The 17,112-nt window shown below is 40.2% G+C and overlaps 2 protein-coding genes across 3 annotated transcripts; both read right to left on the bottom strand.

Moving 5' to 3' along the window:
- Nucleotides 1–450: 450 nt before the first annotated feature.
- On the bottom strand, nt 451–2,185 carry si:dkey-98f17.3 (uncharacterized protein LOC793143 homolog). The gene has a single exon (XM_012863392.3). It carries the CDS (start codon nt 1,757–1,759, stop codon nt 881–883), a length of 879 nt encoding a protein of 292 aa, XP_012718846.2. The 5' UTR covers nt 1,760–2,185; the 3' UTR covers nt 451–880.
- A 1,324-nt stretch (nt 2,186–3,509) lies between these two features.
- lztr1 (leucine-zipper-like transcription regulator 1) lies at nt 3,510–13,855 on the bottom strand. 2 transcript variants are annotated; one of them, XM_012863499.3, is made up of 19 exons: nt 13,254–13,855; nt 13,097–13,159; nt 12,956–13,012; nt 11,912–11,991; nt 11,709–11,817; nt 11,350–11,433; nt 11,210–11,267; nt 10,981–11,120; nt 10,694–10,895; nt 9,724–9,834; nt 9,527–9,619; nt 9,326–9,421; nt 8,186–8,378; nt 7,921–8,090; nt 7,465–7,748; nt 6,464–6,613; nt 4,994–5,099; nt 4,811–4,891; nt 3,510–4,359 (listed from the first exon to the last, which is right to left on the bottom strand). In XM_012863499.3, exons 1-19 carry the CDS (start codon nt 13,403–13,405, stop codon nt 4,243–4,245), a joined length of 2,346 nt encoding a protein of 781 aa, XP_012718953.1. In that variant the 5' UTR covers nt 13,406–13,855; the 3' UTR covers nt 3,510–4,242. The 2 variants fall into 2 exon arrangements, with proteins under 2 accessions (XP_012718953.1, XP_012718954.1); XM_012863500.3 differs by having other exon boundaries at nt 8,186–8,375.
- Between the last annotated feature and the right edge of the window lie 3,257 nt (nt 13,856–17,112).

Below are 17,112 nucleotides of genomic sequence, written 5' to 3'. Positions count from 1 at the left end.
GTGGAACAAATAAGTGACAACTTCTATTCAAGTTCAAGAATTTATTAAGAGAAATAAATGAACATCCAGAAAACATCATTATAGAATGCTGTTTATCTGAATTAACACTATATTTCAATCAACAAATTCTCTCTACAAGGCTAGTGAAGCTTAACTAAAACTACTAAGCAAAATGAAGGTAAAAAGAAGCTAAGGAACCATGTACACACAAAAGAAATAAAAAGACAAAATAAAATGGTTGATCATCATCATCATCAAAATAATTCAGTAAATCCTGGTTCTCTGCAGATCTGAGTTAAAGAACCAAAGTTCATCTTAAAGAACATGGAATGAGGTTAGATTAGCTTAACTAATTCAGAACAACATTTGGTTCAACCCATTCACAATGCAAATCCTGAGTTAAACAAAACATTATTTGAGAAAATAACATTTTAAAGAATTATTTGCTCAGTAAAAATCAATATCTTTTGGACACTGGATATTATTAATGCATTTATTTTTCCATGTTGTCTTTTTGCATTTCTGAGGGTCTTCTCCAGGAATGCTCATACTTTGCTTGTGTTGTTTTTGATTTGTGTCAGTGTGCCATGTGCGCATTCAGAGCCAGCGTCCCACTACAATTGATTATGGCTGCATAATAACAATAAAGATTGCATCAGTTTAATAAATCACAACAGAGTTACATCACATAAAAAACAGGGGCTGCTTCACTTTGAAAAATAAACCTTAAAATAATTTTATAAAGAAACTGCACATAGCCTTGTAATGTTCGTAAAAGCGGCAGTTTTTAATCAGAGCTATATTTTCACATTTCTTCATCTCATGACTTGCTAAATCATGCTACCATTCTTTCAAACGATAATAGTTGTGACACAGAAAGCTACAGAACCTCAGTCTTCAGGTAGTTCTTTGTGCCGCGCCTCAGCTCCGGACCGACAGAGACCTTCAGTCTTTGCAGGTCGTGGTCCCCCATGCACACAGCCACAAAGAACAGACTACCTCCGATGACCTGCCCCAGACCTCCAAACCATCCGGAGAACATCGCCTCGCCACACTCCCAGCGAGGCATCACGTCAGGGAAACCTTCGTCCCAGAAGTCCACCACCGTCGTGTACGCCACGATGGAGACGGGAGCCAGGGTGGTGAGTCCCGACACCCAGGTCATCACCCCGCTGAAGATGAGGAGACCTCTTTTCACATCTGGCTTTCTCACACACATCTCAACCCCCTCCAGCCCTACAAAGGCGGTCAGCAGGGCAAAACCTCCGGTTCCAATGGAAATCAACACGAGGACCCTGGAGATCTGGAGATCCATTGGCAGACCCAGGACAGAATCGTAGGCCTTGCACTGGATCCCCTTCTCGTCCGTGTAGAGGCAGGTGAGCCAAAGCCCTGAAAACCAGTTTTCCACCTCGTTGAGATCAGAGTTCATCGTTTTCCACAGGGGTAAAAAGGCGGTGGTCAGAGAAGTGACGAAGCTCCCAAAGGACACAAACAGCGCCGTCCTCTGCATCATTTTCGTTGTTAGGAAAACCATCTTCTTCTTCTTCTTCTTATTCTGCGGGTAAACGCCGTGTGCTGTGATTCTCCTGTCCAATTTCAGGTAACAAGCGATCCAGAGAGATTCTGTAGCCCGTCCCAGTTTTTTGGGAAGGCCCACTTCTACAGACTCCTTTAAAAAAAAAAAAAATGTACCTGATAGGAGGGAGATAATCCAGGACTGAGGCTCGACAATGGACCCACTGTTTTGTTTCAGCATTCAATGTCATCACAGTGACTAATCAACTCTGTTTTAAGATGAAAGCAGGTATGCCCAGAGAAATTCCAGCCTCAGTGTGCATGTGTGCAGGATTTAGCTTAAACGAATGTAACAGGATCAACATGGGCACAGGGTGCAAACACTTAGACACCAAAAGAAACAGAATTTTTTTTGCTATCCGTATCTGAGCTGTTGCATTCAGTATTTTCTAAAGTTATTCTTTTCTCAGACAAATTGCTGCAGTGGCGTATCCGATGAGACTACTGCTTTGAAACATGCATTTATATACTAAAGAAACCACAATGGGAGCGCTTTATTTGCCAAGTGTCTCAGGTGTCTGGACTGTGAAAAGCACTTTGTGTTTACTCCACTGGACCATTCAAAGTGTTAAAGCTGCAGTTCTTCCTGAATCTCAGTCCTGGCAGCTTGATTGCCAAAGCTCCAGTGAACTTGATCATTAGTCATTTATTTTTTTCTTTGTTCAACCAGTTTTGATGCATTTTCAGAAATTTCAAACTTCCTTTTTTGTTCCTGAAAATGCATGTATTTATTTGCATTAATTTCCTTTATTTAACCAGGTTTGTCCCATTGAGGTCATAGATCTCTCTTGCACTGGTGAGTTGTACAAGAAATTAGCAACACGGTACAAGGATCACAATCCAGAGTGGTAAATTGCATAAAATTGGACCATAATCCAAAGTTTTCACCTGGGTTCTGAATTCATTCAGGGAAACTTCAGTTTTGCAGATGCGGTCCAGATACACAGTAAAGCTCAGAATTATTTATACCCTTGCTTGATTTAAATCTACAGCAACCTTTTGGACTTGTCCAGCATGCCGTTTCTGACTGGATTAACATTTTGAAGTGGCCTGGCCTGAGTCCTGACTTGATCTGTGGAGAGAGTTTAAGATTCTCTCAAGGAGGTTTTCCAGCCTCAAGGACTTGGTGCTCATCATTAAAGAATTAATCAAACTAGATGTAAGGGCTCCTTTGTGTTCACTCTCCAATATGCAAAGACAATCAGCAGAACCATTGCATACAGGATGTCTCGATAGTAACAGGCAAAAGACGGATTTTTATTATAGAAGCCCAACACAAAGCTCAGCCTGTTTCTTAGAAGACGGCTGTCATCAATTTAAATTTAGCTGAATTCAAAACATTTCGTTTTGCTAAAACTAAAATAATTTTTTTAATTAATAAATAATGTATTCACATGAAAATGTTAAATATTTAGAAGGTCTTCTACACTTCATTTTAAGATGAAATATATAGAGGAAGTTATCTTATTCTACTCAATGTGCAGTAAATGTGCATCTAATGTGTGGCCTCTACTTCATTCATTCTTGCAAATAATTAAAAAAATTGTTATGTGTTTTTTGGTCATTTGAGCATGATTAAACATGCCGCCTATATGGCTAGAAAAAGCTTGTTGCATTTTTTTTTGTCTTTATTTTTTGAAGGTGTGGGGGATTGGGGGTGCGTCAAACCATTTGGGACATAGAAGGGGGTGCGTGGCTAAAAAAAGTTTGGGAATTGCTGACTTAAACCATCAAAAAGGCAGAAAAGTAAATTCAACCTGATGAAAGTAAATTGTACCCAAGACTGAAAAAAGTGAAAGCAGTTTAGATATGCAAGTTAAAGTGATGTTGGGACTTCAAAGGTTTAAATGAAAACAAAGTCAGAAGGATTTTAAAGACAAAACCACTGGTGTCCAATAAAAGATAAAAATAAAATAAAAAATCAGATAACATGACAGACTCAATATGTGGTTTATTAAGGCTTTCAAATACATGAATCCCATGTGGACATACGTATGTTTTGTAACGCTAACATAAAGGTCACTACTACACTGTTCTGTCACATGAATGTAGATTTTTTTGGGTAGTATTGTAACGTCATTGTTACGCATGGACATAAAATAAATGATACACACATTCCAATCATTTCTATATAATGATTTTGAATCCTTCCATCACATATTACAGGCTTTGTCACAGATGAGAATGACCCAAAATGAAGAACAGAGACTGGCGTAAATGATCCATTTACCAATTGCCGTCATAAACAGCACTTGGATGAACTAAATGATCCTGAAACACCTTTTGAACGTCCTGCCACAAGCATCAGCAGTAAAACGCATGAAAACAATGGATACTGAACAGAGGACAAGCTTGCAAAACGTTTGTGTACAAAAAAATAAATGACAGAGCATGTAATTTATTTTACAGTATTTAACATTTTTAAGCCACGTTCTGGTTTCTTTGTCGGTTTTTACTGTTGCCTCACACACAAAGCGAGACACGCGATGCAGTGTAGATACAAAGGCATTTATTGTGGACAGGTCTGAGACATGCAGGGGCAAAAAAAAAAAATCTAAACATAAATAAAACCAAATAAATTCTGGTGTAGCAGGAATGAATCGAAGTACATAAGCAGGAGATTTTTGGCTTATTTGAAGTAAAAGAGCTCCTCTCTGAGTCACCCTAAATATCAGAGCCCATTTCGGCACATTGTTTGTCTGATATGTGCGTAGCTAGAGACTCAATGATGTCCAACAACAGCAGCTGGCTGAGAGACCGCAGGTTGGGGAGCTTGGATACCTTTGGGAGGGGAGAACAAAGCAAAAACGAAAAAATGTGTCAGAAATTAAGACAATGAGAGAGGCAAAAACGGGTGGAAAGAGGCCGTTGATTGCACATGCATTAAAAAAAAAAAGAAGAAGAAAAAATAAATAAATAAAGGCTGTGGTGCAGAAAAGAAGCAGAACCGAAACGCAAACGGCAGAGCTAACACTCCAGCGAATGAAAGTGAAAATTGAGTGCTTCGCTGTTTCGTTAAATAACAAACAATAATCAGAGAGCCACCGTGGCGCCCTTTGATGAGGTGCTTACACAGCCGGCCGAGCTATAAACACTCTCCTCTCTCCGCGGAAGACGGAGCGAGAGGTCAAACGTGTCAGTTTCCCCCACAAAGACGCAGAGACTAGAGGGTTAGCTCAGCTGCACTGAGTGGGCAGCACACCCCTAAGGCTCCGGATACGAGCCCACCCACCTTGATAAACTGGTGGACAATAATGTGGAGGCAGTGCTTCTTCATGTCCAGAGCCTGCGTCTTGTCTGCCGCCTCCAGGATCTGGGGAGGAAGAGAAGAGATTCTTCACTCGGCGAGGAACGGATCGTCGTGTTTTCCCCCAATGAGGTCACCGGTCCCCCCGGGGTGGAAAAATATAAATACCTGCAGGACGTTCTCCACAGTCACGTTCATCTCCAGATTCTGCTTACAGTAAGCCTGGAGCCTGTTGTTGGAGAAGCCGTAGTAATATGGCGCAGCGAACAGATAGCTGGTTATCAAGGGTCAAGGAGAAAAGTGTGACGAGTGTGGGGGAGAAAACGGCTCCTGTGTTCAAAAAGAACAAGTTCAAACTATAAAGATGTAATTTTAATGCATAATATCAAATTAAAATCACCAGTATTAGTCACTTCAGTGTATAAAGTAGAAATATGTATAACTCAGGACCCATAGATTCTCTCTCTCTCGCGCCTCCCCTTGAATGACTTGCTATGTGTAAATGTGGGGAAATGCATATAGAACCAATCAATGACAGAAAAAAAAAAATCAAGTAAAGCAAAATTATTGAGTCAAAAATGCTACTTTGCTCAGAAGACATTACACTTTTAAAGCTTGATAGAGTTTCCATGTCACAAATTAGATTTACAGCAAAACATAAATTAATGTCTGCAAATATGGTTTGAAAAACCCTTGTATTTACAACCGCAGGCGATATTTGATGTTTAAAAAGGTGAATTTCAATTATGACAGGAAAGAAAAACATTTAGGAGGTTTAACTACATTTTTAAAAGGAATGTCCTCAGATATGACAACTGTAAGACCTGTGAGTAGGGTAGGCATTTAATCGCCACCATTTTTCATACAGAGTTTGTCGCTTATTCTTCTTGAATTTCGAAATCCTGTATTTTGACTTCCTTCTTTACATCTATCCCTATCAGTACTACTTTCGGATCTTTTATTTATGTCATCAATTATTTTTTTGTATCGCTCAACTAAAGCTGAAATAGACTGGGTTCAAAATTACCAAACAGCCGTGACAGAGTGCAGCATTTGTCTTCAATTCATTATAAACTTAAAATCACTTGGAAAACGTCACATTACTAGAAATGTATCAAATCTCACAGAGGACATGGACAGTATCAAAAGTTTTTTTCCCATGCTTTTTGCCATTTATAATGAATTTAAAATGTGCAATGACTGCTCAAAGTTTTTTTTTCTCATTCAAAACATTTGTTTATTGGAGGTATGTTAATTTACCCAGAGTATCTCTTTTTAGATTAATTGAAGACGTAATCGATAGATTATTCGATTGCTAAAGAAATTAAAGGCTAAAGCCCTAATTTTAAGAGATGAAAACAATAATTTGATCTATTGTGAACTTTGCAGTTATTGTTACTGTGTAATTAAACGTCATAGCCACAAGCTTTTCATGAAAACAATGACTTTTCAAAAATAATACATCCACAGAACGTCTAGAGAGGTTCAGAATAAATAAATTTAAAGGTTTGCGAATGCTGACCAAAGGACCCAGCTCAAACGAGAGCGGGGGAGCGCAACTGCATCACCTACTGGGAGGAGTTAAACTTGTAGCCATATCCTTTAAATACGCCATTTTCTATAGTTTGAGAAGGATACAGAGAATCTTCTGGAGGCATGTTGACGTCACCGTAGTAGATGTAGCGCAGCATGGACTCAAAAGCCTGCTTGCTTGGGACCATTTCACCAATGGATATGTTAACCTGACCGTCTACTGGCATGAAGGAGCGGAACATCGCCTCAAAGTAACTGGAACATCCAAACAAGAGTCGTTAAGATGACGGCCAAACAATGACTGTCCATAGGAAATGTGTCCAGATGTACAGCGCCTAGCACAAATTGAACGTTTTGTAATTTTTTGTTAAAGATACATCAAAGTATTTTACTGGAATTTCTATAATTTCTATCTATCAACACAAAAGAAACATGATTGTAAAGTGGAAGGAAAATAACGCATGGTTTTTAAAATAATTTACAAAGTGTGGCATCCGTATACATCTACCCCCACATCTTAAAAAGATTCCACCTACCACTGTGCATCTCCTTAAAGGGTCGCTCACCCCCAAATCCACTTTTCTGTTCACTAATAAACTTAACATGGTTGTCTTTTAGTACGGTCCACATAACCTGCTGATTATTCAGACTAATTACTGCATATTTGCTGAAATCCTAAATCATAAAGAACACAGAGCCAGAGCCATAATGGCACACCTGCACTCAAAGTATATTTATTTGTTAGTATGGCCTAGTCAAAGTACGGTGAAGTTAATCCAATTATATTTGGTCGACAGGGGTGCAAAGGTAGTACAGATTATAGAATAAGGATCCACAAATCTCGCAGCATTCAACGGATGACAGGTGGTTGTTTTGGCTACTGACTCAGGAGAGCTAAATATACAAAAAGCCACTTTTCAGGATTCTGTTTAGAAAACTGAATTTAAAACCATGCATCATTTTTCTTCCACTTTACAATTTTGCACTGCTTAATTCAGTCTAATTACATAAAATATTTTAATGTCCAGGTTGCACGTGACAAAATGTGGAACAGGTACCAGGCGTGTGAGCAGAGAAAAAAAGAATCAGCCGTCTGATTGGGCTACCTGGATCGAGCCGCCAGTATGGCTTTGTGTGCAGGTCGGGGGTGACCGTCTAACAGCAGAACAATGTCACAGAACTCCAGACCGCCTCCCTCCAGGTAGGCTTTCATGTCCTGGACCAGGGAGGTCCCGATGTCCACGGGCTGGTCCGAGTAGACCCTGGGGGGAGGCTGCTGCTTGCGCCGCACGATCTCCACTATCAGCTGGGTGGAAAGCCGCTCAAATTCTTTCGTCATGATCACCTGATTAAAGTGGGATTCCTTCACCACAAAGTTGAGACAGTGTTCCTGGAGAAGGGAATATTTCCTTGCCATTAGGGTCAGACTTTATTATCTATCTGATATTACAAGCTTATTGACATAAACAAACTAAAAGAGGACTTACTTTACTAGAACCACTAGAGGTCGCTAAAAGCCCGGTTTGTACCTGCTGTTTTAACCACGTTTTGAGTCATGGTACCTTGAGCTGGTCCAGCTGCAGCTTGCTGGCGTTCTCACAAACGCTGAGAACGTTCTGCAGATCCACAGATGCCTCGATGTACTGCACACACAGCTGCTCCAGCCGCGAAAGCTTAAAGCTCAGAGCGAGTTTGTACACATCCATTATCAGAAGAACGTCCTGGACATGGCCTGTGCGAACATACACAAATATATATACAATTACTAGCTTGTCTTGACAGCATGAGGCTGCACTTAGCATATAAAGGAGGGAAGGTCAGGTGTACCTCTGCGGGGGTACTGAATCTTGTCCGTATAGAGAAACTGCATTAAGACTTCAAAAGGCTGAGCTTCTGCTTCCCGGATGGAGACCTCCAGCAGGGGCGGCGTGCCTGATGGCTTGTTGCCTGCTGGGACATCTCTCGGGCCTCCAGCTGCTCCCTCATCACTTTCCTCACTGCTTTCCCGTTTAGTCTTCTGCTAAACAACAAGTTACGCAACATTTTTGCCCCCCTCTGTTCCAGTCAATCGATATCTTAATACAATTCTTTACTAAAACGTGCGTTTTCAAAGCAGTTTAAAACAACCGGAGCTTTACGCGTATGTTGCTGCAACGTTTCTGTGCAAAAAGGCCAAAATAAATGTCGTCATGTGTTTGAGGGGCCAGAAAGTAGCTTAACCTGCACGTAGTGAACCGAGTTAGTTTATCTGCTATAAATAAGTTGGTAAAGTTAAAAACACTGGGATGCTGCTGAGTTAAAATTAACACTCCGACTGTACAAATTTATAAGCATGTATGACATCTGGATAAATATTCTTACTGTATATTTTTGTCCAGTTATAACCATTAACTTCTATGTATGTTTGTGGGATTTTATTGCTTTAAACAAGACCCTTTTATTCACAAACTTAAAAAAAAACTGTAAAGTGTGGCGAATATTTGTATTCGGCCCCCATTAGTCAAGTTTGTTGCACGTAAAACTGCTGCTCTTAAAATAGTAAATTTAGTTGTTTTTTTTCCACTTGTTTTTCTTTGTGAAATATCTCAATCTCAGTCAGATTTGAGAGGGAGTTTCTGTAAAAAGCTAATTTAAACTCTGGCCCCAGATTCTCCCGCACCGCATCCCTCCTGCAGCCTATTAACAGGCCGGCTTGTATTTGGCTCCATCTTTCTTTGCATCACATCCGACTTGCTTTCCTGTTTAGCTTTGGTGTCGTCTGCGAACAGAACATCTTGTGACCGTCTTTCTACGAAGGCTTTTCTTCCTGCCACACTTCCACTGCTGGTCCTGTCAACGGCTGGCCTTGTCATCTTCATTACAATTTACAGCTACTCTGTATCTGCATTGCAACGAAGAGGCTGGAGTTCGGCTCTAGTCTGGATTTAAAGAGACTTCCTGAAGCATGATGACGTGTGTGACTCTGACCTGACGCTGCCTGTCTCGGGCCTGCAGGATTTTCTTCCGCAGCCACTGACACCTTGCAGTAACTATAGCAATGTGGCCCAAGACTCTCTCCTCTCTCTGTGAACCAATAAACCAAAACAAAAAAAAAACAAAAAAAAAAACAGACGTGTTAAATGGATGACAGGGAGGTCAAGTTTTAATATCATTTAAAGTTTCACACACCTCGCCCAGAATAAACTCCACGTCACAGAACTGACGGTTCTCCCACAGTTTGCCATAATCCTCGTGAAGGGTGCACTTTGGGTAGCTTGAGAACTGCAAGACAAGCATTTATGAAGAAGCCTGTTATCTACCGTCTCCAGATGGAGAACATTTAGCTGCGGGGTTTTAGGAGCATTTCAGCGATCGTTCCCACTTACCTGGAATCTGTACATCTCCCCGCTGCGTACGTTGTTGTCCACGGTCCCTCCGAAAATGTACATGGCATCTTGAATCACAGCAGCAGCATGAAAAAGTCTCCCGCTGGGCATCTGAGTGGGAAAAGGACAAACGAAAGCCAGCTAATGTTGAAGAGCGCTTCAGTGCTGAATTAAAAAAAAAAACCTGCAGAGTTCCTCAATTACAAATTTGTCAATTCATCAATCCTTGTGCACAGAATAAAGTATCAGGGTACTAGGGTACCCAAACAGAGCTATCAGGATGTTTCATTCAACCTCAGGTTGAATTTCTGGGTTTGAAATCACAAGAATAAACTGAGACCGTGGTTCTTCCATGTTTTTCATTTGAAAATTATTACTATTCAAAACAGTTTTTTTTCCCCTTTTCCAGATATCTCAGTGTTTTACATACAAAAAAATTAACAAAAAGTTCACCATGAAGCATAGTTCTGCATTGCTAAGGAACATGGAAGCTACAGAAAACAAGAGACTGTAAAGGATGAAAAGAAAGAACAAAAGAATGAAAAGAAGGAAAGGAAGGAACGGAGGTTTTTCCACACTTTAATTTTCCTTTTCTGGAAACTTTTTTCCAGACTTTGATATTGCTCAGGAACTCAGTGGGAGGCCTCAACATGACTTCCTTATGTATAGAAGTCGTGAGTTTTTGTAACAAACCAACTGTATCTCTGTCAGTGTAAGAGATACAGAGATACATGGGAGTGGTGGCCTAGTGCGTCTGCAGCCTGGAGAGGCTGTAAAGGTTGCTGGTTTGAAGCTCAGTGTGTCACTCTGGGTCCCTGAGCAAGACCACTGACCACAGATTGCTCCCTGTGCACCGCTCCCTAAGAGATGGGTTAAACACAGAGACTGATTTCCCCTCTGTAGGACTATAAATATTTTTTTAAAGCTCACTGAAAGTTTATTTGTGTGGATGGATTACTCGGGTTCATACCTCGCTGTCTTGACTGGGCTGGATCACCTCCCAGGTCTGAGAGTCCACATCGTAACAGTGCAGCTCGTTGGGCAGAGTGTTGTCAGCTGCACCTCCAAACACATACAGGTGGCGGTCAAAGGCCACCATAGTGTGTCCGTAGCGCCTCTGAGGAGGAGGAGGAGAGCCCCGCAGCAAATGTTCCGTCGGGATGCGTGTCCACCTACCAGGAGGGATTTAGTTCGTTTCGTTGAGACGCCACACGTTACTATCTGAGTTTTGTAAAAATTATAAACACAAGCACTCACATGTGACCGTTGAACTCAAACTGGAACAGATTATTGGTGATTTTGGCTCCGCTCTGACCGGAGAACACAAACATCTTATCCCGGCATACGGCGACAGGGAAGTTACAGCAAGAGGGGGGGATCTCCCCACTCTGGTCGATCTGGTGGAAACAAAGTCAGAGGAAAGCTGCTGCCTGAGCATCCACGCTCTTTCCAGATGCTTTAGTTTAAAAAGAAGAATGCAACAGACCTCTTCCCAGCACGCGTGTTCCCGATCCTGCAGACTGATTGTCCACATGTCATTCAGCCTACACGCAAACAGAAAACATCACTGGGTTACAATCCAGCACCTCCATGTTAAGCGCGTGAGCAGAATAGTTTACTACATACCTGGCGTTCCCGTCATAGCCAGCAAAAATCCACAGCTTATCGCTGTAAACTGTCGCACCGTGTGCAGATCTGGCCACTGGCAAGCTAAACAGAGTCGTGGAGCACACAGATAAAAATGAGTGCATATTGTAACCCTACAGAGAATAAAAACAGCTTAAGTACTAACTAATAATGGCCGATTTAACCTTTTGCTTCAAGCACTGCATAACGCTTCTGTTTTTAACCAATATCATACATCTTTTTAAAATCCAAAGTAAACCCCATAAATTAAAGGAATAAATAAATAAAATAAACATTCCCATGATGAGCCTTTTCTTGAATAAACCGATCCATAACATGTAGACTAATTAAATGTTTACCTTCCCTCCACTTTCCACTCGGTCCACTGCCCAGTGGCGAACTTGTACTCAAAAAGGTCGTTTTTGTTTTTCAAGTTTGAATTTGAATAAATATCTCCCGTGTAGCCCCCTGAAATATGACAGAATAAAACAGTGCGCCGTGTGAGGCTTTGAAAAATAGTAGGCTAGAAACGTCTTCTTTCAAAATAAAACGGCCAAGTTACCAAAGACAAACATGCTGCTGCCATAGACCACTGCTGAGTGGTGATATCTTGGAGCTGGTGGAGTTCCAGTGGTGAAGGCTCTGTGAAACAGATTATGACCCGGTGTTAGGTGTAAGGTTGCAGCATAGAGTCTTGTTGAAGTCTTCATTTCCATTGCACTTTTTTTAACACCTTGTTATCTTGCGACCACAAACCAACACAAAGTAGTGCAGATAATTGAAGTGGGTTAAGAAGTATATGTGGTTTTAAAAAATGATTTACAAAAAAAACCTGGAAAGTGCAGCACGTAATTCAGCTGCCTTTTTATTTAATACCCATGAATAGATTCCAGTGCAACAATCTGACCTAATTAGTAAATAGAGTTTGCCTGTGTTTAATTTCATTTACAGTTTAAAGTCCAGCTGTTCTGTGAAAGTGGTTTGTTGGAGAACATTTGCGAATCACCCTGAACACATCACCTGTTGGGTGAAGCATGGTAGAGGCAGCATTATGAAAGCTTGTCTTTATGCGGGATAACAACTAACTGGTCAGATTTGACGGAATTATGTATGGAGCTAAATAAAGAGCAAATCTGGTATAAGAAATACTTTTTGAGGCCTTCATCAAGACCTCAACCCAAAAGATGCAGCCACAGCTACAATATTTTAGTTTAGATCTGAGGACATCTATGAGTTGGAATGGCCTAGTCAATGTCCAGATTTAAATTCAATGGACAATTTGAGGCTAGACTTAAAAACTGTTCTCTACCTAATCTGATTGTCTCCTCATAATAAAGGCTGGTTCAAAAGTGCCATTGGCTCAATGTATTCTACAAAATAAAAACGTATGACCAGTGTTTTCAGATATTTGCAAAAAAAGAAAGAATAAAAAATAATAATCTGACAACCATGTATCCCTTTCTCCCGCATCAAATGTGTATGTGGCATTAAAATCCCAATAAAATCCATCAGGTTTGTGGTCAGAAAATGACAATGTGGAAAAAGTTCAAGGGCTATGAAGGTTTTTGTAAGGCACTGTTTGTAATCGACATGCAGGGAGCCCTACCGACACCAAGAGCAGTCCTTGACATCAAAGCGCAGTAAATCATTCAGCATATTTTTCCTGTTGGGAGACAGTGAGTTGAAACCCTCTGGGTGTGGCGCAGCAAATGGGGAACATCACCTGTCCGCGTCAGCCGACACTCACCCATTGTCCCCTCCAAACACGTAGATGGCATCCCTGTACGCCACAACGGTGTGCTTGCTGCGCCTGCGCAAGGGTGAACAGAAACTCGGGGTGAGCCAAAGATTAAGGCAAGAGACGTAAAATCGGGATTTAGTGAAGATGGTTGACAGCATGTCACCTGGCGCCGACAAACTCATCACATGGTGGGAGTCTTCTCCAGCGGTGTACCGTCTCAAACGGGCCGAAGTTAAGCGTCAGGTACTCCACGCTATCCGAACAGCTGTGGTCGAAATCAACACTGGGCGCCACCTTAGTTGACTTGCAGGACATTTTGGCTATAGCAACTCATCTGAAAGACTGGGTCAGCGCTCAGGGCAACTCGTCCCGGGCGACTTCCTCTGCTAGCGACATCCTTAATGGCAGCCCTCCACTAATAGAGTAGTTATGTTTTTGCAAAAGCTGGTAACGCCTCCTTAAAAAGCTGCGAGGTCTAAAGAAAGGCAGAAATCGTCACTGACCGTTAACTCCGTGCTATCCTCTGCTAGCTAACTAGCGTCGTTGTTCGGCTAAGCTAAAACAAAATAAAAAAAGAAAGAAACAGTTGCCGCGAATGATTGTAAATAAATTGCAGTTAGCATTAGGCTGCAATGTCTGCTCAACTGCGTCAAACCCACACACTTATCGTAACAAATCAGAAGCTAGGTATTCCAGACAGAAGAAACTAGCAAAATAACAGGATTGTCATCCCAACACGCCCCCGTCACACCAGTGGTGACGTCACTTCCGGTTGAAGCGATTGGAGCAAAAGACGTGCAGGGTGGGGCTGCATCCGAAAGAGGTCTACTCATAAACATAATATAAGTTTGGCTTAATATAATATATGATGTCTATGGGTCTACTGGTCTCCTAGCTCCTGTTCCTTGACCTTTCATGAGGTCAGCGAGGACTTTATTGTGGGGATGAAAGAAGCTTCGGACTGCTGTACAGCCTTTAACTCTGACGTCATCACGCGACGGCAACGCACATGGATGACGCGAGTCAAATCCGGGCCTACCACTGATCTCTATTTATTTACTACTTTATTCAGTTAGTTTTTTATTTATTTATTTATTTTAAACAAACCCCTGGCAATTGTTCATAGGAAATTGTACTTCTTTCTGTATTGTAAAGCATTTTCTAATAAAGCTTATTTAAAAAAAATAAAATAAAAAAAAATCTCTATTTAATTTACTGGATTGCTGATTCCATAGAAAATATAAATGGAGATCAGTGGGGCCTACAGCCTTCCGAAAAAGAACTACAAAACATGCAAGTTGGTAGCGAACAGCTGAAGCGCTCCACGAAAAATTATGAACGCGTGTAAATTTATGCAGACTTTCTAGATCTAACAGTAACTGGTCCAATTTGGTGTTATTGTCTTCTTAAACAGAGTTTGAAAAGACAGAATAAATGATTTTGTTCTATCTATTTAAATTATTTTAATTTTATGAACAGTTTTATTTTGTTTGTTTTGTTTTTTGTTGTTTTCTTTTAACAGAAAATGGTGTATTCACATTATGCACAAAAAAAACCTGGATTGAATTATTTCTTTGAATCACTGTTTGAGTTTTTTAAACCTGTTAAGAAATGTGGTTTTCTCACAAAATTATCAATACAGGCAAGAGTCCATTAACATTTTAGGGTTTTCCGCAGACTTTAATGTCTTGCAGCGTCCTCTCGGGGCAGACTAACTGGCTTACTTGTCACATCTAGGCATGTAGGCAGTTGTTTTCAATGTCCTCCATTTGCAGACTGTTTTCCAATGGCTGATTTCAAATTATTCTATGCACTCTTTCCCCACTAAATTCATAAGCTGCTATATCCTACTTTCTGAAGGTCTAAGATAGCTCTTTTTAGCTTATTATGGTCTTCACCCTCTCTTCAGCAGGCAGAAGCACACTAAAATATGCTGAAATTTATGTTCACCTGATATTATAAAGCCTATGTTTGATGTTAGACATTTCCACTGTAAACATGTGGTGTCTCTAGTTCCACATTAGAAACTGCTTTTTATGAAATTTTACGAGGCAATTTCAGTGGCTTTTATTGATTATTTAAATTACTTGAATTTTCCAGTATTGTTTGTGTTGAGATTTAATATATCTAAAAAGAAACAGACAGGCTGCCTAGCTTTTTCACACAACTGTACTATGGCCTTTTGTAACCCCCACATGAGCCGTTGATGCACTTAGTTTGGTTGGCTGTTTTCTCCATCTCAGGATAATAGCTCTTCGCTGTGGCTCGCTGGAGAACTTTGGAAATGGCTTTGTAACCTCTTCCAGATACATGTCATACTTTGCTTCTCATATGTTCTTAAAATGCTTTAGATTGGAGGCTGGTGAGTTGCTTTTGGAGATAATCTAACCTACTTCTTTTTGTCACACAGGTCCTTTTTAATTAACTTTATTTTTTTATTCTGCAGGTCTGGGAGTAATTAAGCCTGGATGTGGTGAGTACATTTTAGCCCAAACAGAGCTGTATGATGATTTAGCAGGGGTCCGTTACTTCACAAAGGGCCAGATAGTTTTGGATATCTATTTGGCCTTTATAAATGAAATAATAATTTGAAAACGTTGAAAAATATAAGAAATCCCTCAATGGGAAAATATTGTATATCCCTGCACTATATGTGTGTCTCATAGGACTCCCCTGAGCTCAATCTAATAGAACATCTCTGTGACATTATGATTAGGTCCATCCAGGTTGCACCTCAGACTGTCCAGGACCTCAGTGATGCCCCTGGTCAGGATCTGGGAGGAGATAACCCAGGACACCATCCGTCATCTCATAAGGACCTTTGGCCAGTTTTGCCCTTTATAAGCATTTATAAAAATGTTGGATGTAATACTAGCAAATTCACTGCTTTTTTTTTTACACCATATATTTTACTCTTCATTCAGAAGCATTTCAAGTTAAACATTTTAAACAAGGAAGATGGTTTCAGATTTAAAAATTAAAGTTGTAAACAGTTCTTTCCATGTTTCCTTTAAGATCTGGCTGATCTGGCAACACTTATGATTTCATCATGAGGAACCTTTCCAGTTAGCAACAGATATTTTAATGTCAGAAAAATGTTTGTGTCTTTTTTACATTGTATGTAAATATCTGGTTTTCCTGTAAATCATGTGGTTAATATGCATTTTGTAATTTGACAAGGCCTCTAATTTCAATTAAAAAAAAAGCTTGCTAGTTGTAATTTTAAATTAGGTTTCCAGTGGTTGGTAGGCTTTGGTGGCAAACTTGCACCAAAACCTACCCGGTGGCACCTGTGATTATAGCATATAGTTTGTAGCAATGAGGTACTGCATGGAAACCAGTAAGTAGCAGATAAATTAATCAACAAATAAGTTCCTGCATAAATACTGAAGAAAACGAGGTGAAAAAAACCCACAACACACATAGAAATAGGTGATTTATCATTAAATTAATGCAAACAAAGAAACATGCAAGTGTTGCAGAGTGATAAAAACTGTGGAATTGCTTTTCTCTGCTGATTTCCTTTTGCCACTGCAGGTCATGACAACAAGGCTGCATACAAGCAATGATGCGGTGAATTTTTAACACTGTTATTGACTGTCAAAGCACATTAATATATATATATATATATATATAAGATGAAAGTTTAAACATAAGAGAGAGAGATTTTATTTTAGTTCAAAAGGCAAATCCAAACACATGATTAAAGTATCTGTCAATATAACTTATGGAAGGACATGTTCCGGCTTAACTTTGAGATATTAGAAAACAAAGAGACCCCAGAGAAGCAACATGTGAACGAAATTTACATAAATACCATTACAGACGTGGAAAAAGAAAACATTTTCTGTTTTTGATTGCATAGAGCTTTGCTTCCGTTTTCACCATTTGGATGATTTCCTCGTTATTCAATAGACATCAGAATAACAGATTTCAGTCCTGTCATTAATACCGTTAATCAAACAATCAGGTGTTTAAGCCTTCTAAGTGCTCCTTTTAAACAAAGTGAAAAGTCATTATTA

The sequence above is a fragment of the Fundulus heteroclitus genome, unplaced genomic scaffold, assembly GCF_011125445.2.
Source record: "Fundulus heteroclitus isolate FHET01 unplaced genomic scaffold, MU-UCD_Fhet_4.1 scaffold_283, whole genome shotgun sequence".
NCBI lineage: Eukaryota > Metazoa > Chordata > Actinopteri > Cyprinodontiformes > Fundulidae > Fundulus > Fundulus heteroclitus.
The sequence above is the reverse complement of the archived record's forward strand: the minus strand, read 5'-3'. Positions and strand labels throughout refer to the sequence as shown.